Source organism: Nicotiana sylvestris, chromosome 9, assembly GCF_000393655.2.
Source record: "Nicotiana sylvestris chromosome 9, ASM39365v2, whole genome shotgun sequence".
In the NCBI taxonomy this organism is placed as follows: Eukaryota; Viridiplantae; Streptophyta; class Magnoliopsida; order Solanales; family Solanaceae; genus Nicotiana; species Nicotiana sylvestris.
The window spans coordinates 189286080-189309347 of record NC_091065.1 but is presented as its reverse complement, the minus strand read 5'-3'; the positions used below and the strand labels follow the sequence as shown (position 1 = coordinate 189309347).

At 39.2% G+C, this 23268-nt stretch overlaps 1 protein-coding gene across 1 annotated transcript; it reads left to right on the top strand.

Annotated features, from left to right (window-relative positions):
- Positions 1-9486: 9486 nt before the first annotated feature.
- LOC104240104 (putative late blight resistance protein homolog R1A-10) lies at positions 9487-13339 on the top strand. The gene is made up of 3 exons (XM_009794887.2): positions 9487-10007; positions 10106-12323; positions 12829-13339. Exons 1-2 carry the CDS (start codon positions 9573-9575, stop codon positions 12290-12292), a joined length of 2622 nt encoding a protein of 873 aa, XP_009793189.1. The 5' UTR covers positions 9487-9572; the 3' UTR covers positions 12293-12323; positions 12829-13339.
- The last annotated feature ends 9929 nt before the right edge of the window (positions 13340-23268 follow it).

The window sequence follows — 23268 nt, the reverse complement described above, 5'->3', positions numbered from 1 at the left end:
ATAGCTCAATCCACTGTCATTTGTGAGCTAATCTTTAAGATGTTGAAGAAGGATGCCGCTACCAAATGGACTGATGATTGTTAGAAAGCCTTTGACAGAATAAAGGAATACCTGTCAACGCCGCCAGTTTTGGTCCCGCTTGAGCCGGGTAGACCTCTATTACTCTACCTTGCAGTATTGGATGGAGCTTTCGGTTGTGTTCTGGGGTAACATGATGAAACGGGAAGAAAGGAGCAGGCCATCTATTATCTCAGCAAGAAGTTCACCCCGTACGAGGCCCGGTATTCTCTATTAGAACACACCTATTATGCTCTGACTTGGGTAGCTTAGAAGTTGAGGCACTATTTCTGTGCCTATACTACTTATCTCATATCAAGAATGGATCTTTTGAAGTACATCTTTTAGAAGCCCATGCCCACTGGCAAGCTAGCCAATTGGCAAATCCTGCTGAGTGAATTTGACATTGTTTACGTGACTCAGAAGGCAATCAAAGGACAAACACTGGCAGATCATATTGCTGAAAATCCCGTGGATGGAGAATACGAGCCTCTAAAGAAGTATTTTCCTAATGAAGAGGTATATTTCATAGGGGAAGATATTGTAGAATCCTATGATGGTTGGAGAATGTTTTTCGACAGAGCAGCAAACTTCAAAGGAGTTGGCATAGGAACGGTCCTAGTATTAGAAACCGGCCAGCATTATGTGGTGTCTTCCAAGCTAAGGTTCCCATGCACCAACAACATGGCCGAGTACGAAGCCTGCATCTTAGGGGTCAAGCTGGCCATTGACATGAACATTCAGGAATTACTAGTGATCGGAGATTTAGACCTGCTTATACATCAGGTCCGAGAAGAATGGGCAACCAAGAACTCCAAGATACTCCCTTATCTACATCATGTACAGGAGTTGAGGAAAGAGGTTCATAAAGACAGAGTTCCAACATGTTCCCAGAGTTCAGAATGAGTTTGCCGATGCATTGACTACCTTATCATCCATGATACAACACCCAGGCAAGAATTTCATTGATCCTATTCCGGTAAAGATCTATGATCAGCCAGCTTACTGTGCTCATGTAGAAGAATAAGCAAAAGGAAAACCTTGGTTTCATGATATCAAGGAATATATGACAAAGGGAGAATATCCAGAACTCGCAAATCCTACTCAGAAGCGCAAACTTCGGAGATTATCTAACAACTTCTTTCATAGCGGAGGAATCCTATATAGGAGGACTCCTGATTTGGGATTACTAAGGTGTGTCGACGCAAAGGAAGCATCCAGATTATTGGAGGAAATTCATGCAGGGACCTGCAGACCACATATGAACGGCTTTGTCTTAGCCAAGAAAATACTCCGAGCTGGTTATTTTTGGATGACTATGGAAACGGACTGCATCCAGTATGTCCGAAAATGCCATTGCTGTCAGATACATGTAGACATGATAAAGGTGCCTCCAAATGAGCTTACCGCAACAAGCTCGCCATGGCCGTTCGCCGCTTGGGGAATGGATGTTATCGGACCTGTCGAGCCTGCCGCATCAAACAGGCACAGGTTCATTCTAGTGGCAACTGATTATTTCACTAAATGGGTTGAAGCAACATCGTATAAAGCAGTGACTAAGAAAGTGGTAGCAGATTTTGTCCGCGACCGTATTGTTTGTCGGTTTGGAATTCCGGAGTCAATCATCACTGATAATGGTTCCAATCTTAACAACGACCTGATGAAAGCCATGTGTGAAACCTTCAAGATCAAACATAAAAATTCTATAGCTTACAAACCTCAGATGAATAGAGCTGTAGAAGCCGCCAATAAGAACATAAAGAAGATACTAAGGAAGATGATAGAGAAACATAAGCAGTGGCATGAGAAGTTATCATTTGCTTTATTGGGATACCGCACCACAGTTCGCGCATCAACCAGGGCAACTCCCTATATGTTGGTTTATAGTACAGAAGCATTCATTCCCGTCGAGGTAGAAATTCCCTCCTTGAGAATCATACAGGAAGCAGAACTTGACGATGCAGAATGGGTAAGGAGTCGCTATGAGCAGTTAACTCTTATAGATGGGAAAAGAATGTATGTAGTTTTCCATGATCAGAACAAAATGTCCAGAGCCTTCAACAGAAGAGTCAAGCCGAGATAGTTTACACCAGGGAAGCTGGTGTTAAAGAAGATTTTCCCGCATCAAGATGAAGCCAAAGGGAAGTTGTCTCCCGACTGGTAGGGTCCGTACATGGTTCACCGGGTTCTAACCGGAGGAGCCCTCATACTTGAAGAAATGGACGGTGAAGTTTGGCCGAAGTCGATCAATTCAGATGCAGTTAAGCGATACTATGTGTAACTCTTACCATTTCCTGTATAATGTATTTGAACTACGCCTGACCTGATTCCCGTTTAAGAAGGGATGCATAGGAAGCCCTATGGGTTTGGTCACAATTCAATAAAATTTTCATTTCCCCACGCTATTGGAAATTGGGGCAGAATTTTGAGGAGGACCCTCAAAATTCCGAAGTTCATTTCAGCCATTTATCGCACGCAGCCGTCAGAAGCATCAACCCAGTAAACTGGGGCAGAATTTTAAGGAGGACCCTCAAAATTCCGGAGCGAGAAAGGTTGCAATGTCTTGAACCACGTCGCATTCGTTGGTTCATCTAAAGAAAACTATTTTAAATTATGTATTTATGTTACATTTTTTCTAAATCATGCATGTCTGGTATCAAAATTGCTTTGTTTAGCAACGCTACCTCAATGATACACAACGCCAAGCAGGACAAGCAAAGCTCATGGGGAAACGAACTAACCTTCCCCCCTTTTACAAAACTCACGATTTTTCTTTGGATGCAGGCACTCAAGTCGTAAAATCATCAGATATATCTATACACTCATACTTCCCGGGAATACAACTCTCGGAATCATCACCTATTTATAGTTGCTATCCGTACACGACATCCACAGCAGCCACAATATAGCAATCAGCTATCAGCTATCATCTATCAGCTAAGAGATTTCATTACTATTCGTCTTTTATTTTCTGCATTGCATAAGGCTACCTTTCTGCCTTCCGAGGTTAAGCTCTGCCTCCATTTGCATTTCTCTATATTGTATAAGGCTACCTTTCTGCCTTCCGAGACTAAGCTCTGTCTCCATCTGCATCTTTTACATTGCATAAGGCTACCTTTCTTCCTTTCGAAGTTAAGCTCTGCCTCCATCTACATTTCTCTGCATTACATAAGGCTACCTTTCTGCCTTCCGAGGCTAAGCTCTGTCTCCATCTGCATTTTCTGCATTGCATAAGGCTACTTTTCTACCTTCCGAGGTTAAGCTCTACCTCCATCTGCATCTCCTGCATTGCATAAGGCTACTTTTCTACCTTCCGAGGTTAAGCTCTACCTCCATCTACATGGCTGAAATACCGCCACCTTATTTCTCTTGCATGGCTGAAATGTCGCCACTCTATTTCTCTTGCATGACTAAAATACCGCCATCTTAATTCCTTGCATGGCTGATATACCGCCACCCTTTATTTACGTCTTGCATCGGCTAAAAGATCGCCACCTTCTGTATTTTCATGGGCTGAAAGATCGCCAAATTGTCCAAAGGCGTCATTGTTCGGAGGTACCATTTTCATAGCCCGAGAATGCCATGCCATGGCCTGAGGACCCCATTTTATCTTTTTCATATCATTATTCAAAGGCATCATGGTTCGGAGGCATCATCCTCATAGCCTGAGAACATCATTTCATAGCCTGCGAATCCTTTATCATACGCTTCATGGCCCAGGACATCATGGTTCGAGGACGTCATCCTAACCGTCCAAAGACAGCATTCACGGTCCAACGGGAACTTGCATCACGTTTAAATTTATGCACAATATATATATGCTGGTATTGTTCATTCTTAGGTACACCGGCTAGCAACGACTGTCTCAGCAGGAGCGATCCTGCTCCAGTTCCCACAACCTATCAAACTCTGACCATCCTTTCTCAACTTGAACATCGCGTCCGCTTTTCGAAAATCTCCATCGGCATACTCCGCCGATGGATCCCGAACTAAATATGACTTGATTCTTGTAATACCAGGGATATGTAGGCAGCTTAGAAACCAGAGCTCGGTCAAAACTCTTCAAAATCGTTTTATTCGGTCAAAATTGGCTATCATATCTTTACCCGACAACTCTTTCATCCTTCCCGGGTAAAGAGGGGCAGCTGTTGATACCCAATTTTTCCCTATGTATTTTTATATACACAATATTTTCAAAATAACATGTACATACATATATATATATATATATATATATATATATATATATATATATATATATATATATATATATATATATATATATAAGCATCCCCAAGAGTTTTGGTATTTTTTCCTAATTTTTAAGATTTTAGAATCAATTTATTGTCTATTTTTAGCAGTACAAAATCCAATAATTATTCCCAAGATTATAATTTTGGTGAATAACTTATTTTATTCTCATATTTATACCAAAATATAATTAATGTGATTTTTGTATATTTTTTACAAATCTATTTGGTATTTTAAAGCTAAATTGCATGTAATTGCAATTATAGCCTATTTCACGATTAGTAGCATTTTATAATTATAAAATTATTTTCAGTATTTTTAAATTAATATTTATATAGTATTTATTGTCTCAATGTTTTTAATTTACTTTTAAAATTATTATTACTAATTTTATAAAATAAAAAGGGAAAATAGGCTATTTAACACTTAGCCCATTTCTATTTCAATTACAGCCCTTTCACCTTTCAATTTTGGCCCTTAATTTGACCCAATTCCGCCCCCAAATTAAACCAGCCCAATCCCCAAATTACCCGACCCTTGACCCGAGTAAAAAAACCCACCCGGCTCCCCTTTGATCCAGGCCGTTGATCATTTTGATTAACGGTCGTAATTCACCCTTTCCCTTTTTTAATTCCCAAACCCCCTTGACCTAATTCATTTCACCTGAGACACCGCCTTTGAACCCCTTAGTCTCTCAAATCCTCTCGAGCCTCTCCAAAACCATAATCGTCTCCCACCTTATCTCACCATGTTTCCACCGGAATCCATGGCATCTCCGGCTATGGTTGGTCTGTACTCATCTTTTCTCACCATCATACCTAAACTATTCGAGGTTTAGAAGCCCGACTTCAATGGCTCTCTTCAGATCCTTCTCAGATCTGTAGATATGGCTTCTCAGGCCATTACCCCCGCATGTTCAAGCAATATGAGTCTTTTCGACTTAGGATCTAACTTTCCTCAAGACCTTTCTCATTTCTAGGGTTTTCTCTGCAACTCTAAGCCGTCTGAGGTTCTGTACTCGCCTATTTTTCTTAGATCTGTGGTATGTCTAGGCTTTACTTGACATTTTAAAAGGTTTTTCCCCAAATTTCTTTTTCAAAATCGCTCAATTTCAATTTTAAGGTTTCTGAAAAAGTTTCTTCAAATATCTTTCCGATTCTTTCTGTTCTTTCTTCATGTGTGTTTACCTATGTTATACTCGTATGCTTTCTTTTCTACTATGCTTGAGTTTGCTCTCTTGTTTCCTTTCTATTATGCAAGATTCTTCTACTTTTGTTGTTATTCCTGTACTCACATGTTAATCCGTGTTGTTAATCCTTATTCTTTGCTATACGTGTTTATGGTTGAGTTCTTTGATTTTGTTCACTTTATTTAGTTCTGTTTGTGTTCTTGCTAAGCATATTTCACTTGCTTTTGTTTAAGCTCGTATCATCTCTTTCTTTTGAACTTGTTTAAACTCCGAGTTTTCTCAAACATGTTCTCATGACCTTGAATCAGTTCTTTCTATCATGTATGTTTGTTTCTTATAAAGTCTTTGGAAGCGATTTCTGAGCCTTTTTCAATGACCTGCTCTCTCACCTCTATGTCTGACTCAATTCGAAACCCTAGGATTTGGGGGTTTCTTTGGCAAGTGATATTAGGGTTCCACTTTGGGACCCTAGGCTTTCAGACTCACTATGAGTCTGTAACTGAACTGATTCCCTTTTGTTTGTGAGTCTAAGGCTTTCAATGTTAGACTCTTTTTCTGAGTAACCTGACGATTCCTTTCGTTTGATTGGTATGCTTTATATATGTGAAATTTCTCTTTCAAAAGGTTTTTACCAACTGATTGATTGATTCTGAAATCCTTTTAATAAGGCTAACGAATTGTCACCGATTTTTCTTCGATTGAACCTCCTTTACCTTTCTTGACTTGGTTCCTTCGAATTGAACCTGTAATTTTGGTTTCATGTCCGTTTGATTGATTCCCTTGCCATATTTGGCACAAACCATGTACTATTGATGGTTTTCCTCAAATAACTTCTATGTATTTATCCTTTTTTGTGCTACTTTGAAAGGTTTTAATTAAAATTTATTTCATTAACTGGCTTTTACCCATTGGAATCAGAATCCTTTAACCAAATGGAGATTGATTTCAATGATATTTCGTTGCCTTTCTTGCTTGTTTCTCTACACTATAAAATGGACAACCCTTCTGCACTTTTAAGACCACTTCGAGTTCAATACCTCAAATTTTTAGACCAATACTTTCAATTTACTTACACACTTTATTGCTTTGAGTTCAATACTCTTACAACATTCTGTTCTTTTCTGGGATCTTTTGGAACTTTTGCTTGCAACTTGGCTTTTTCAAGACTACTTTTACTTGTTTGTTTTCCCTGAAACTGGTATGTTCTAATTTAGCTTTCCTGCCTTACCCCTATGTGTTTACTTATAGTTTTCTGCAATCCTGTTTACTTTGTTGTTCATGATTAATGTTAACTATGTGTGTTCTTTCCTTGCATCTATTTTCTGTTATGAATCCCTACCCCTATTCCCTTCTATGTGTTTGAGTTAAGGTTCATGGCCTGGCAGTATCCAAATTACTGCCCAGGTCCAAACCTGATCCTCAATGGATCCTAACTCCCAATTTTGGCTGACAGGCTGGTCAGGGGTGTGCCAACACTCTTAAATTACTGGGCATGACCAACAGCCTGCCATGACCTTCCCTAATTCCCCTCTATGCACATACACTTACTCTTAGATTCTAAGTTCTGTCTCCCTCTTATGAGCCATGCTTTGGGACCCTGAGTTCCCTCTAAACTTGGACATTTGAGGGCTGACTCTTCCACACTGCACTATAATCTAATTCTGCAATGTGTTTGGGGTGTAAGCACTGTCCTGAGTCCCTTTGAGACTGTTGGGAACTTTGACGCATCCCAAATAAGAGAAATACTTTTGGAAAACGGATCCTGGAAGTTGGTTTATATCATATTGCTAGACCTTGAGTCTGAATTAGGCTGTTTGGTTGCAGCTGGAATTTCTGATGTATTTTTTTTGATTCATTCGGGTCTGTAATAATTTATAATAACTATGGGGCTCTAGTGAAAAAGGGGAGGGTCATTTATGTATGCATATGGGTAGACAGCGTGCTCATAGGGATTACTATTTACAAATTCTGCATTTATGCATATCATATAGTACTCCTGCCTATAAGTCGTCTCATTATTACATTAGAAACCATGCCTATAAGTTTCTGCATATAGAAATCATGTATAAGTTTCTGCACTTATGCGTTTAGAAATCCTGCCTATAAGTTATGCATTACACGTAGAAATCTTGCCTATAAGTTATTTCATTATTGCATTAGAAACCATGCCTATAAGTTTCTGCATATAGAAATCATGACTATAGTTTTGTTTCTGCATTTCTGCATATTCATTTGTCGTTAGGCAAACAATCATAGGTTTAATAATAATGAACTTCATTCTAGATACCATGCCTATAGGGCTCCTGCACTTACATAATCGTTTTAAAATCAATAATGCTTAGAAATCATGCCTATAGGAGCAACTGTCTGAATCTGATTCGTCTATTTTATCTATAAGTCTAAAATCAGTAGTAATGTTTGTTTAATAGCTGCAGAATTTAATTGGTTCTAAAATCAATAACCCTTCTTTAAACTTCCACCTAGGCAAGCAGTAGGTAATTGTTTAACTGTGTCAGTTTTAATAAACTGCAACCAGACAAGGCCTAATTTGGACTCCTCATCTGAGAAATATGTGATGAAGCAACATGTCCTAACGCTTTAAATTTAATTCTGACTATAACCAGTATTTGAAGTCATGCTAAATAATTTTCTCCTTTAAGTGAGGAGGCCTGTTGAGCCCTTAAACTCTATTTGTTTCTCCTACTTGCTTATGTGTTTTATTTGTCGCATTAGAATTTTGTCCTTTTAAAACTCTGAAAAGCCCCAACCTCCCTCGCTTTAGGACTAGTAGTCCCAAATGCCTCCAGGACTGATAGGATCGGGACGGGTAATAGTATGCAATAAGTAACAACACTATTCCTCGTTTAGTACCTTAACGGGGGTGAGAAAGGGTAGATATGGACATGATGACCGGTGTGCTAATACCACGTGCGACCCCTCGTCTGAGGAATGATTGCCGGGTATTGCATTGATGTGATCCATATTGTTTGTAAACCTAGGACCCCTTCCACTTTACTTGTTATCCTTTTTTTAACTATCCAGACTATTTGCTTAAGATTTCTGTTTTCTTTATCTTTCTTCAAACTTTCAATTCACTTGCAACATTATGTGTGAATCCCCTTCTATTCGAGACCTTTATTTGCTTACTTGTTAGTTAAAATCACAATTGTAACATGGCCGGGAACCACACTAGTGGATTTTGTGGGGTGCCTAACACCTTCCCCTCGAGATAATTTCTAGCCCTTACCCGAACTCTGGTTTTCCAACTCGAACTCTTCTTTAGTGTCCTAATACACTTTAATCATTAGGTGGCGACTCTTGAACTCAAAAAACCCAATTCCCAAGAGGGAACGAGTTGTCCTCCCAAATGTCATGAACCCGATTTCGCTTTTAGAAAAAAGGGGGCGCGACAGATAGGCCCAGTTGTATATTCTCCTTTATAAATTCTGTAGCTTTGTAGTTGTAAGCCCAACATGTATAAGCAAGTCCAAATGTACAATACCCGGGTCCAATAATAAGAAATGAGATATTCTAGAATGTAAAGGATAACAATTCATTTTTGGCTATTGGCTTTTTCATGAAATAAAACAGATCGATTCTCTCCCTCAAGCTAGGTTTTGTTCGATTTTATTTCACAAATAGATTCGGATATATGAATCTAACAAAGCAAAACAAAATCACGGAAATTATGTTAAATAAGACAGGACAAAACGTTGCACCAGATGGAAAGAATTTTAATGGAAAGAATTCAAAAAATAAGAAGAGTAAAGGATGTGAAAAAGATTAAAGAATTTAACATCTAATAGTATAAAATTTTGAGAGAAGGAGGTTCGGCTAAACACCTTACGCCCTACGCCCAACTGGTGATGGTGGGTCCATCAAGAGAAATATTCTATTTGCGGCAGCAGCTGTCAGTTAATTGAGGAATTTAAAATGGAGTAGTTTATACTTTATATAGCTAGAATAGAAAACAAAATATTAGAGGATTGGTGAAATAAGGAAGTTGGGGTCAACATTGTTGTTTCTTTAATTTGTTGATATCTCTCCGCATAGAGAGAAAAAGTAACAGAGAGAAATGGCAGATACAGCACTGGACTTTGTGATAGATAACCTGATGCAGCTATATCGTGATAACACAGATCTAATTGCTGCGATAGCAGATGATGTTCAATCTCTCCTTGTAGAGCTTCAGAATTTGCATGCCTTCCTCAAGCAAGCAACCAAGAGCCGCAGCCGCAACTGCAATGAAATTCTGAAACATTTAGTCAAAGAGTTGAGCACAGCAGTCAACGAAGCAGAAGTTTCCATAGAAAAATTTGTGATTAAGGCCAAGTTACACCAGAAAAAAGGGATAAGAAAGATATTCGATTTTGGCCATGTTATGAAAGCTAGACAGTGTGCAGCAGAGATCAAATTCATCAAGGAGAAGTTGAAAGAAATTCGTAGAGAAAATGCTTATCACATTCAATTTGAAGATCAACAAAACGTCACGGATCAGGAACTGAGAAAGGTATACACAGACATCAATCAATACTATGACTTACCTGAGAAAACTAAAAATAAATTTTTTCTTTTTTGTTTTTTTTGTTTTTTTTTGTGTCATCTTAGGTTCCCCTTCCAGAGGAAGATGACGTGGTAGGCTTTGATGAGGAGGCGGCTGAAATAATCAACCGTCTTTGTGAAGGATCAAATGATCTGGAGATTATCCCGATCGTCGGAATGCCGGGTCTTGGCAAAACAACTCTCGCAAATAAGATTTTCAAGGATAATAGGGTTCAATATGAGTTCTTCACACGCATCTGGGTATATGTGGCTCAATCGTACAATCGGAGAGAAGTATTTCTAAACATTATCAGTAAATTCACCCGAAATGTTAAACAATTTAAATATGAGGCTGAGGAGGATCTAGCTGAACCAATAAGGGAGTTTTTGGGGAAGGGCGGAAAATATCTGATTGTCTTGGATGATATATGGACATTGGAAGCTTTGAATGAACTCAAAATTGCTTTTCCCCATAACCATAAAGGTAATAAAATCATGTTGACTACTCGAAACAGCTCTTTGGCTTATAGTTGCAATAATTTCCCTCATAAATTAAAATTTCTAACAGAAAGTGAGTGTTGGTTGTTACTAAAAAAGAAGGTTTTTCACAAGGATGAATGTCCCCAGGAATTTGAAGAACTCGGCAGGCTCATAGCTAGGAAATGTATGGGGCTACCCTTAGCAACTGTTGTGATTGCAGGATCCCTAATTGGGAGACGCACAAGAAGGGAGTGGGAACAAGTGCATCAACGTGTGGCTGAACACATCGTTAACAGAGATTATTCAATAACCAAGAAATTGGTGCAGATGAGCTATGATAGTCTGCCATTCAACTTGAAGGTTTGCTTCTTATATTTAGGTGCATTTCCTAGAGGTTTCGAGATACCCGTCTGGAAGTTAGTCCGATTGTGGATTGCCGAAGGGTTCATTCCAGACCAAAGGCCATTAACCCTTGAAAGTGCAGCAGAAGAATACTTGAATGAACTTGTCAACAAGAACTTACTGATGGTAGTGCAAAGGACTTCCAACGGACAAACAAAAACATGTCGCGTACATGATATCTTACACGAGTTCTGTAGGCTTGAAGCTAGTGAGGAAAACATTTTCAAAGAAATAAATCTAGGCGTCGAGCAATCTTTCCCAAGAAACCAGGAATTAGCCACCTATCGCCGCCTTTGCATTGATTCCTCTGTTGTGGAATTCATTTCCAGGAAGCCTTATGGTGAAGGTATTCGTTCATTCTTATGTTTCTCCTCTGAGAAGATTATGAAACCCGCACCTGAGGTGGGGACAATCCCGAAAGCCTTTCCACTACTCAGGGTTTTTGATGTTGAGTCCATCTTATTTAATAAATTCCAGAAACAGTTTTTTCAGCTATATCTTTTGAGATATATTGCTTTATCAAGTGCCTCTTTAGCTTTCATTCCTAAATACATAGAGGACCTGTGGAATCTACAAACTTTCATAATTTCGACTCAACAAACGACTCTTCACATACAAGCAGATATATGTAACATGCCACAACTTAGGCATTTTCATACAAATACCTCTGCTAAATTGTGTCGCTCTGCCGCCATAGCAACCAACAAGCCTACCTCAGTACATGGTACATTACAAACTCTTTCTACAATAGAGCCTGAAAGTTGCACGGAGTATGTGTTTGCAAGGTGTCCATATCTGAAAAAGTTGGGTATTCGTGGGAAAATAGAAGTGCTTCTTCAATCCAACAGGGTTGGCCCATTCTTGAATGATCAAAATTTAAAATGCCTTGAAAAATTGAAGCTAGTGAATGATCTCTCAGCAGGTGGGAAACTGCACCTTCCTTCAGAAAATATATTCCCCAAGAGTTTGAAGAAGTTAACTTTGTTAGGTACCGGGTTGGATTGGAAAGAGATGGGTAGACTTTGCAAGTTGGAGGTCCTTGAAGTCCTCAAGCTGAAAGAAAATGCATTTACTGGCAAATTGTGGGAATCAACGGTTGGCACTTTTCCATCTCTTAAGGTGTTGTTGATTGAAAGGTCAGACCTAGTTTCTTGGAAGGCATCTAGTGAGCAGTTTCCCAGATTAGCGAGGCTTGTCCTTAGATCATTACACAAGCTTGAGGAAGTCCCTATAGAACTTGCCAAAATACACAACCTTCAAGTGATAGAACTAGAGAATACAACCAGAACAGCGGCTGAATCAGCCCGAGAAATAAAATCCTGCAGTGTGTGCACTGGATTCAAGTTATCCATCTTCCCTCCCGATCTTTGATTGCAACTAGTCAAAATCACTTCCGTCAGAGGTCAGACAATTGCTTTCTTTCTTCTTGTATACAGATTTCAACTTCATCTGTTTAGAGATTTCTCATCTTAATTTCAAAGACATGCTTTTTTAATATACTCGTTTAGTGTTATAATTTTTCACTAAGTTATATATAAGTTAAAATGCCATTCCACCAACAGAGGTACTTAGCTTCTGTGGTATTGAAGTCCTAAATTAAAATTCTCAATAAGTTAAGCACTGCTTTATGGTGTGAGCTACCCCTTTTACTCTCTCCCCCTCTTATTCTTTAGATTTTAAATGTAGTTGGTTATTCATTAATGCAAGAGAATTAAGCTTCTTGATGTCAATTTATCATTATCCAGATATTGCCTGATGAATTTTTTGTTTAGATTTGTGTTAGTGAGGTTGGTTTCACTTGCTTACACCGACTACTTTGCATTCCTTTATTAACTCTAGTTGATCCGTCGAACTTTCAAGTCTTCAACAGAATGCTGTCTCGCTAACAGTGTTTGTCCTCCTCGCAGCTCTGGTCAAGGCTTTGCATGGGACGTTTTGTTCTACATACATTTGTTGTGGTGCATCTACCATACCAATATATTCTGGAGTCTTGTTTTGATGTTGCTTGCACTTGTCTAGTATTGTCCGAGGTCTGTGTCAGTCGGCTTTTGGCGTTGAAATTGTGCATTGGTTGTATTGCATCTACATTGCCAGTATAATCCGGAGCCATTCTTCGGCGTTATCAGCTGCAGTTTGCTATATTCTCCTACTATTTTTTCAGTTTAGGGCTCTTTATTAAGGATTAAGACTCCTCTTGGCTTGCATTGTATTTAACACTATTTCTTCATCCATCTGCTAGAGGTGCACCTAATTTTATTTTTCATAGCTTGCTTTGTACAACAACATACCCAGTAAATCACACTAGTGAGGTCTGAGTATTTTTCATAGCTTACTTTGTGACTGATATTTGGGACCTTGTCTCCTCGTTGTATTGTTTTCTGATTGGGATTTTGTTTGCGTAATGAATTTTTTGGCAAATGTCTATTTTTCATCGTTCTGCTAGGAGCCTACCAAATATTATTGGTCATATAGCTTACGCTGGGAATAATGAAGTCACTTTAAACTTGATTGTCAAAACTAAAGTGTTCAGACTTGTTGAGGAAAAATCATAAGGAGAGACTTAGAATTATGAACTCCCCTTGAAATCACTACGAATTAATTAAACGATCTTAACCAAATCTCTCGTGGACTCATCAAAATTAAAGTGATATAAGATCTAGTCATCTCTGATTATCCAGAGTGTTTTGTAATGTATCAACCAAAGTCACTAACCCTCCTACTTCATTTCTTGATTATAGGATATACGTTGTTGTGGGGTCCATCCCCATAAATGAAATAAAAGAAAAAGAAAACAAAAATAAAGAAGGAAACACCAAATCTGATAGCCAAATCTAGATTTGGAACAAAAGCAAATCGGCAAGTTGGCAACAGCAATTTGCAAACCAATCAATTTGATTGGTTGGAGTGGACGGTCACTTTGCTCGTAAAAAAGAGCTCTTGGCTTCTTTGTTGAAACATCGTAACGACCCGGCCGGTCGTTTTGAATGTTGTAGTCTCGTTCCCCTATTTACTGTTCATCTTATGCTTATTAGTTGCTAAATAACTTGTTGGGGGTAGTTGATTTGATTCCGGGGATGTTTCGGAATGAGTCGGGACACTTAGTCTCAAGATTGGAAGCTTAAATTGAAATGGTTGATCGGATGTTGACTTGAGTGTAAATGGCTCCGGAATGGAGTTTTGATCGTTCCGACAGCTCCGTTGGGTGATTTTGGACTTAGAAGTGTGTCCGGATAGTAATTTGGAGGTCCGTAGTTAATTTAGGCTTGAAATGACATAAATTGAAAAAGTAGAAGTTTGATCGAGAGTTGACTTTGTGGTTACCGGGCTCAGATTTTGGTTCCGGGAGTTGAAGTAGGTCCGCTGTGTCATTTATGATTTGTGTGCAAAATTTGAGGTCAACCAGACTTGATTTGATAGGTTTCGGCATCGATGGTAGAAGTTGAAATTCCTTAGTTTTCATTAGGCTTAAATTGAGGTGTGATTCATATTTTTAATATTGTTTGATGCGATTTGAGGGCTCGACTAAGTTCATATCGTGTTTACGACTTGTTGGGTATGTTTTGGTTGAGGTCCCGGGGGCCTCAAGTGGAGTTCTAATGTTTAATGGACAAAGTTTGGAATTGAAGGATTGCTGAAGTGTACCAGGTCTGGTGCGATCGCACCTGCGGAGTTTTGGTCGCAGGTGCGTGGCCGCAGAAGCGAAGGATTAGTCACAGATGCGGCTTGGGCGAAGCTGGGCAGTGGTCGCAGGTGCAAGGATTCGTCCGCACCTGCGTGGTCGCAAATGCGGAGAGAGGTCGCAGGTGCGAGGTCGGGAAAGGGAGCCTGGGGGCGCATGCGCTGAATGTTATCCGCAGATGCGAATGCGGATATGTTACGCCCTTTGGGAACAACTCATTTCCTTTTGGGAATTTGGGTATTTGGAGAGTCGCCACCTAACGGATTATGGTGCGTTAGGGCACTTAGAGCGATTAACTCTTGGATTGGTTTGTGATGTTTTAAGCGTCAATACCACACAAGAGGGGAGGGGGGGATTTGTGTGGTACCCAATTTTCGCTTAACTGAACTATAGAAGAACCTGGTTCTTCTAGGTATTCCAACTACTACTGTTTGTAGAATAATAAATACAAAAAATAAAGAACACAAAGATTTTTACGTGGAAAATACCTGGCTCAAAAGGTGAAAAAACCACGGCCTACTACTCGGTAGGATTTTTCCAAACTTTCACTAAAATCACTGAGCCAAAACAACATTTACAAAAATTCTTTGTAAACCTAAGGATTAACTCTAATCCCGTTGTGGCACACAGCCTCGACTGTTGCGATAGCTTCAAGTTAGCTATAACTTGAACACTCTAGGTACCTAATACAATTGCTTCTATGAAAGCTGAAAGGTACAATTTTAAACCACCTACTACAATTGAACTAGAATAAAAGATAGACACAATCGAACTGGTTCTTCTATCTTGTTGAAGTAGCTTCAGGAGTGCACACTCAATCGCACATAAATTGTTTGCAAAATCGCTTTGCTCTTTTGCTCTCAATTTAGTTTAACTTCTGCATATGTGCATTACCTGTAAAAGAGAACAACACTTACATTTAATAGGTTAGTAATCAGAGTTTGATTGAGACTCAATTGCTGCTCTTCTATCGTGGAAGAGTTCATAATGATCTCAAACTCTAACACTATCTTCATCCTAGATTGTGTTCTCTTCATATAAGGAGACTTTCTTCCCTTATTCAATATGCAACCTTTTCGATCATATTAGGAGATATTGCTGCTTGATCAATAGGACTTATCTCTTTCACGTGCATCTCACATGTATAGGTTGATCATGACTGTTGCGTCACAAGATGGACCTGGTCCATGACTGAGTTCTTTTGTCAATATTCAAAACTTCACCTGTTCTTGGGCCAACAAATTCTCCCTTTTTGATGATGACAAACTCTGTGCTTTTTACTGATTTGGAACCTATACGAACTCAGCTTAACCATCAATATTAAACTTAGAAAATTCACTTATCATCAAGGACCAGGTTAATTAAGTTATAAATATCACTTATTTCAGAACATGTAAAGCACAATGTCTCTTCCCCCTTTTGGCATCATCGAAGAGTTGTATACAAAGTGTGATTTTTAGATTTTAATAAGTACTCATGGCCACTGGGGCAACTGCAAGTGCAATCATGGTGTAATCATCAGTAATCAAGCAAACATATTTAAACTATCAATTACAGATTAATCATTGAACAAGAGCAAAACAGTAGTTATCATTGACAGAGATATGTTGCCACCAACAATCCACAAAAAGGAAGAAAAATATCCAAACCATGAGCAAAAACAAGAGATAGAAAAATCCCTAATCTGGGTCACTGAGGCACTAAACAAGTTCAGGAGACAAAAGTTAGGAGTCCTAAGGCTTGGAGGAACTAGAGGGTTGGGTTTGGGTTTGGAGAAGATTCAGCATGTTGTGAAGAATTCCATCATTCTTCTCCTTTTCTTTGGCAAGCTCAGTTCTGAGACCATCTCTCTTAGATTCCACTTCAGTCACACGAGCCTTGAGTCTAGCTATTTCAGCATCCTTGGCTGCACATTCCTGAACCAGAGTCCTAACTTTGCTGTTGATGGGTGCCTTCTGGGATGAACCAGGTTCATTTGGGATGACATTGACTGCATATCACAAGAAAGAAGAGTATTGATGCCAAAGTGATCCTTGCTCGAGGCAATTTCCCATTTCTTCAAAGGCATATTGAGCCTGTCCAGAACTGTGGTTAGAATAAAGCCATAGGGAGTAGCATAAGCCTTGGAGCCTTTTATGACCCTGTCTAGTAGCTTGATAATGAAGGCAGACCAGTTGATTTGATTTCCTCTCTCCAGGCACTCCATAAGAACCAGATCCATGTAATTTGCAATGTGCCTTCTCTCCTATCTGGGCAATAAACACTTATTGACAAATTCAAACAAGACCTTGTACTCAAGCCTCATTTCACTTTTCTGCACAGCCCTGGCTTCATTCACATCTTCTGAATCACAAAACCTCTTGGTGATTGCAAGAGCAGTAGGGAGGGAGTCCAGGCAGGGCCACCTTTGCCTTGTATAGTCATCAAAACCTTCAGAGGGTATGTCCAGGATCTCTCCCAGTTTCTTTGCATCAAACTGCACTTGAACTCCTTTCACCAGGCTACTAATATTGCCATCCTTAACCGCAACATTTTCCATAAATTCAATTAGCTCATTTCTGGCTAGCCTACCATCCATCTGAAGAACCATGTCCTTCCATCCCTGAGCAGCTAAAACATCCACTAATCTTATCATTCCTGGTTCTACCAGGTCTTTCAGTAGTCTACCCTTTAAAATCTTTCTTTTGCCAAATATGGCAAGCTTATCCTGTTCCTTCTCAGAATCATTTTCTTCTTCTTCTCCACTCTGGTCATCTTCAGAAATTTTTGATTGTTTATTTTTTCACTGCAGATCTTGTCCTCTTGGCTAGTGTAGGTTCAATAGCCTCAGACACAGAGGAAGTCTTGGGCTTTTTAGGCTTAGGGGTAGGAACCTCCACTGATGTACCCCTTTCTTGATAGGCCAGTTCCATCTCCTCTTCCTCAACAACCTTTGAAGATTCTACAATCTTTTCCTTTTTTTTATCCATTTTCTTTTTCTTACTTTCAGCGAAAGCCCTTTGTAGATCAGCTTCACTCTGTTTCACCCTGCTTTTTATGGCTCTACCCTTTGGCAATGAAGATGCAGTAGGTGTTGGGGATGAAGCCTTTCTTTTCTTGGAAGGCTTAGGAACATTTGGGGTTTTTGTTGTGAGAGTTCTGCGTTTCTTTGGGTCATAGCTTGCCCCAACCTTTTTCAGTAGGTCTGCTAGGGCCTCTTCAGTAGATAAAACAAGTTCATCTCTCTATGTGCTCAGATGAACCAACCCCTCAGCAGCTTCCGAGAACCACTTCCCCCTGACTTCATGCCACTCTCTTCTACCCTTTCTTGTGTAACCCCAAAGAGAGCAGGCACCACTCCTTTCCCATTTCCCCTCTCTTCACCACATGCACCCTCTCTTTTTTTTTTCCAGAATTCTTTTTACCTCCACTCCTTCGTGACCCTAATAATTCTACATCCTTAACAGACCCAACCAGAACAAACCTAGTTTCTAGATTTTCAAACAAAGAAGAAATTACCTTAGATGGAGATTCTTGAGTCTTTTTAGAGTCAGAAGACCCAGGTTCTTCCCCCTCAATAACGGATTGATATGATTCAGAATCAGAGCTAGAGTCGGAGTTTTAGGCCTGTCTTGCCTTCAACTTCTCATTTAATTTCTTCCTCAGAGCTCCAGACGCTATAATCTTTCGAGCAAGCATTTTCACCCTTCGTAGTCTAGGTTTTGGAGATATACTGGGTGGAGGAGGTGTGGATGAATTTGAGGGAGTTGGTGATGGAGGAGTTCCATGGTTGTCTTGTGGGTTAGTCATGATCGTTGGTTTCTTGAGAGAATTTGGAAATTAGAGTTTTGGAGAAGAGGGAAAGTGAAAGTGAAGAAGAATTTTTGATGGTTTGGAATTATGAAGATGACAGGAGAAATGATGTGTATTTAAAGAGAAATACGCATTTAATATGTAACGATAACTTTTAGCAGTGGTCAATTAGAGGTCTAATCAACCTGAAATTCTAGATTTTGAATGATCTGTGTATTTTTCCTAGATTTTAGGCAAATTTTTCGGTTTAGAGTTCTAGGCAGACAGAACTGGTTCAAAGCTAACAGATAGAATTTTTCTAGGAATTGAACAATTATAGGATTTCTACTCATGATTTAAATATTAATCTTTTTAATTGCGCAGAGTATAGAAAACATACCTTAGCTTTCATATGAGCCCATACTGATGAACCTTCTTCATTTAGAAGTCTCTTGAACATGCCTCAAATGCCATAATAGAGAAAATTTTGTAAGAGATCAGTGAGTCATATAAACACATGTCACAGGAGTATACTGATTAAAGTATGAAGCTGAGTAAGAATTAATCTGAATATTTACACAAGTTCAGAATTCCTAGCCAATTTTTTTTTTTTCATTTTTCAATTTTTTTCATTGTGCATTCTGAGCTGGACCTATTAGGTGATCTTAATCATCCTTAATTCCAACCTGTTCCTCTCAAAGTTTTCTCTACTCAGTACTTTAGTGAAGATGTCAGCAATTTGTTTATCAGTAGCACAAAATTCTATGGAGAACAGTCTTTTCTCATAGTTATCTCTTAAGAAGTGGTATCTAACATCTATGTATTAGTCCTCTTATGATGAACATGGTTCTTTGTCATACTTATAGCACTAGTGTTATCATAGAATATAGGAATGCAACTAACTTCAATGCCAAAATCTACCAGCTGTTGTTTGATCCATAGCAATTGAGCACAACAAGAGGCAACAACAACATTCAGCCTCAACGGTGGATAAGGCCACTGAATTTTGCTTTTTAGTGGCCCATAATACAAAACATGAACCAAGAAAGTGAGCCATACCTGAGGTGCTTTTCCTATCCACAAGGAAACCTGCATAATCAGTACTAGCATATCCTACTAGATTGAAAGTACTACCTTTAGGATACCAAAGACACAAATCAGTGGTGCCTTTCAAATATCTTAGTGACAGCAGTCAAGTGAGACTCTTTTGGATTAGCCTGAAAGCGAGCACAAAGCCCTACATTGAAAACTATGTCAGGTCTGCTGGCAGTAAGATACAAAAGTGAACCAATCATACCCCTATACAACTTCTGATCAACTGATGAACCAGGTTCATCTATGTCTAATTTAGTGGCAGTTGCAATGAGGGTGTCTATTTCCTTTGATTCATCCATTTTAAACTTTTTGATCAGCTCGTTTGCATACTTCTGCTGATGGATCATGGTTCCATTTTGGCTTTGTTTGATCCGTAAGCCTAAGAAAAAGTTAAGCTCACCCATCATACTCATTTCAAACTCACCCCCATTAATTTGGCAAAATCCTTACTTAGTTTATCAATGGTGGCCCCAAAGATTATGTCATCAACATATATTTGTACCACAAAGAGATCCTTACCTTTTCCTCTTAAGAATAGGATACTGTCAATTTTACCTATTTTGTAGCCATGTTCAAGCAGGAATTTGGACAGTCATTCATACCATGCTCTAGGAGCCTGCTTGAGTCCATAGAGAGCCTTGTCTAATTTGTACACATGCTCAGGACATTCCTTGCTCTCAAACCCTGGAGGTTGTTACACAAACACTTCTTCTTTTAGGTTGCCATTCAGGAAGGCACTTTTGACATCCATCTGATGGAGAGTGAATTCCATGTGTGCTGCAAAGGCTACGAGGAGTCTTATTGCCTCTAGTCTTGTAACTGGAGCAAAAGTCTCATCATAATCTATACCCTCCTCTTAGCTGTAACCTTGCACCACCAGTCTTGCCTTGTTTCTTGTAACTGTTCCATCTTCATCAAGTTTGTTTCTGAAGACCCATTTTGTGCCAATAACTGACATGTCCTTGGGTCTTGGAACTAGATGCCAAACTTGACTTCTCTCAAACTGATTGAGTTCATCTTGTATTGCATTCACCCAATCTGCATCCTGCAAAGTTTCAACAACATTTTTAGGCTCAATAAGAGATAAGAAGGCATCAAAAGCATACAGATTCTTTAATTGTGATCTAGTTTTGACTCCAGATGTTGGATAAGTGATTATGTTCTCAATAGGATGAGAACTTTGATACTTGTGAGGTCTCACAACCAACTAATTTCTGCTAGATATTTCTCCCATGTTCTGTTGCTGAGGAACAGGGTCATGAACATGTTCTTTTAGGGGATTAGTTTCAATTCCTCTTTGATCAGTTCCACATGTCAGGTTGCCCTGGATGGAAGAACCTATTCCATCACATGTTCCTTCTTTTGGTGCCACTTTAACTTGTGCTGAGACTTCAGTCAAATCCTTTACCAGTCCAATGGCTTCATCTTCATGTTCCTATCTCTCAGAGAGAATGTTAGTTTCATCAAACGCTACATGCACACTTTCTTCTACACACAAAGTTCTTTTATTGAACACTTTATATGCTTTGCTATATGAAGAATATCCCAAGAATACTCCCTCATCACTTCTGGGATCAAACTTACCTAGGGAGTCCTTTCCATTATTTTGCACAAAGCAATTGCATCCAAATACCCTAAGATGGGATATATTTGGTTTTCTCCCTTTAAGTAACTCATAGGTAGTCTTCTCTACAAGAGGTCTAGTCATGCATCTATTGATAATATAACATGTAGTATTTACAGCCTCTGCCCAGAAGTCGTGGGGCAGTTTGCTAGAAGAAGCATAGTCCTAGTCATGTCCTCAAGAGTCTTGTTCTTTCTTTCAACTACTCTATTTTATTGAGGAGTCCTAGGGGCAGAGAAGTTATGATCTATATCATGCTCATCACAAAAATCAACAAACTTAGCATTTTCAAATTCAGTTCCATGATCAGACCTAATGGATGCAAGTTGATTACCTAATTGTTTCTGAGTTTTTCTAACAAAAGGAGTAAACATGTCAAATGCTTCATCTTCAGATGTTAAAAATAGTACCCAGGTAAATCTAGAATAATCATCAACAAGTACCATCACATATTTCTTTCCACCTCTACTCAAGGTTCTCATTGTACCACAGAGATCCATATGGACCAGTTCCAACGTCTTGGTTGTGCTTACCATTTTCTTGCTTTTGACGGATGATCTTACCTGCTTCCTCCTTGCACATGCCTCACAAACTTTGTCTTCCTTGAACTTGATGTTAGGTAGCCCTATCACCAAGTCCTTAGAGAGTAATTTGTTGAGCTGATTTAGACTAGCATGACCAAGTCTTTTGTGCCACAGGAGGGGATCATTATCCAACACACTTAGGCAGGTGAGTTCATTTTCTGAAAGAGTAGACAAATCTACAATGTAAATATTGTTAACTCTTTTTCCCTGCAAAACAATCTTGTCAGTGGTAAGGTTAATCACAAAGCATTTGGTAGAGGTGAATGCTACAAGGTTACCTCTGTCACACAGTTGTGACACACTGATCAAGCTGTATTTCAAACCATCTATCAAGTAGACATTCTCAATGGAGTGTAAGTATGTCTTACCTACCTTTCCAACCCAATAATCTCACCTTTCTTCCCATTTCCAAAGGAGGCATTACCTCCCTTTAAGTCTTCAAGTGAAAGGAACTGGTTCTTACTTCCAGTCATATATTTTGAGTAGCCACTATCCATGTACCATATTTGACTACTTCCCTTCACTTGGACCTGCAAAAAGAAATCAAGGGTTAGTCTTAGGAACCCAAACTAGTTTGGGTCCCTGTCTATAGTCAAAAGGGTAAATCAAATTCCTTTTAGCCCACCTAGATAGCCTATTTTTCTCTTGAACAAAAGCTTTGTTCTTTTGACTGGCCTTTTCTTTTGCATTACATTTATTTTTGTAATGGCCAGTCTTGCCACAGTGTGTGTAGATTTTGTTCTCAGGAAGAGTGAGGTACTTGCTTTTAGGATCCCACTTAGGTGTTTGAGTCCCATAGCCAAGTCCTCTTTTGTTGCTACTGTGATGTTCTTGTAGTCAGGAAAGTGCATCAGAAGCCTTGTTCCATTTGCAAGTTCTGTCTAGTTCATGTTTTACCTTCCCTAGATCTTCTTTTAAGACTTTTATCTGCTCATCCTTCTTGTACAACTCATCCTTCATTTTTCCTAAGTTTTCTTCTAGGGTGAGATGTGTGTGATCAGCTTTCTTCTTACATGTTCCTAGTTTCAGTTTTAAGTTCTCATACCTAAGTTCTAAGACACTGGTGTCAAGTTCAAGAACCTGGTTCTTCAACTCATCATTTTTACTATCACTCTCATTAGCCCTAGATTCTAGATTTTTGCACTTGGCTTTTAAGATCACACATTCCCTAGACAGATCTTCCTTCTCATTGTTAATTATCTCAGACTCATCAATGAAGTCTAGCAATAGTTCAGACAGCTTTTCTTTAGACAGGAATTTAATCTTGATTTGAGATGAAGGACACTTACCTCTTATTCATCATCTGATTCTCCGATGGCTATAAGTGCTTGTTCTTCTCCAGCTTCATCTTCTGAGTCCTCATCTGATATTTCTCCCCAAGCAGCAACCATAGCCTTTGTTGATCCTTTGTTCTTTTTGGGTTGAACCTGTTCCTTCTTCCTATTCCTTCGTTCATCCCTTTCCTTCTTCCACTCAATTTCCCATTGAGGATAATTCTTGATCATGTGATCAGTCTTACCAGTAGCAATCCTTGTTGGTCTATTTCTCAGGAACCCTTGGTTTGTTGAAGGTTGTACCTCTTGAAGAACCCTTT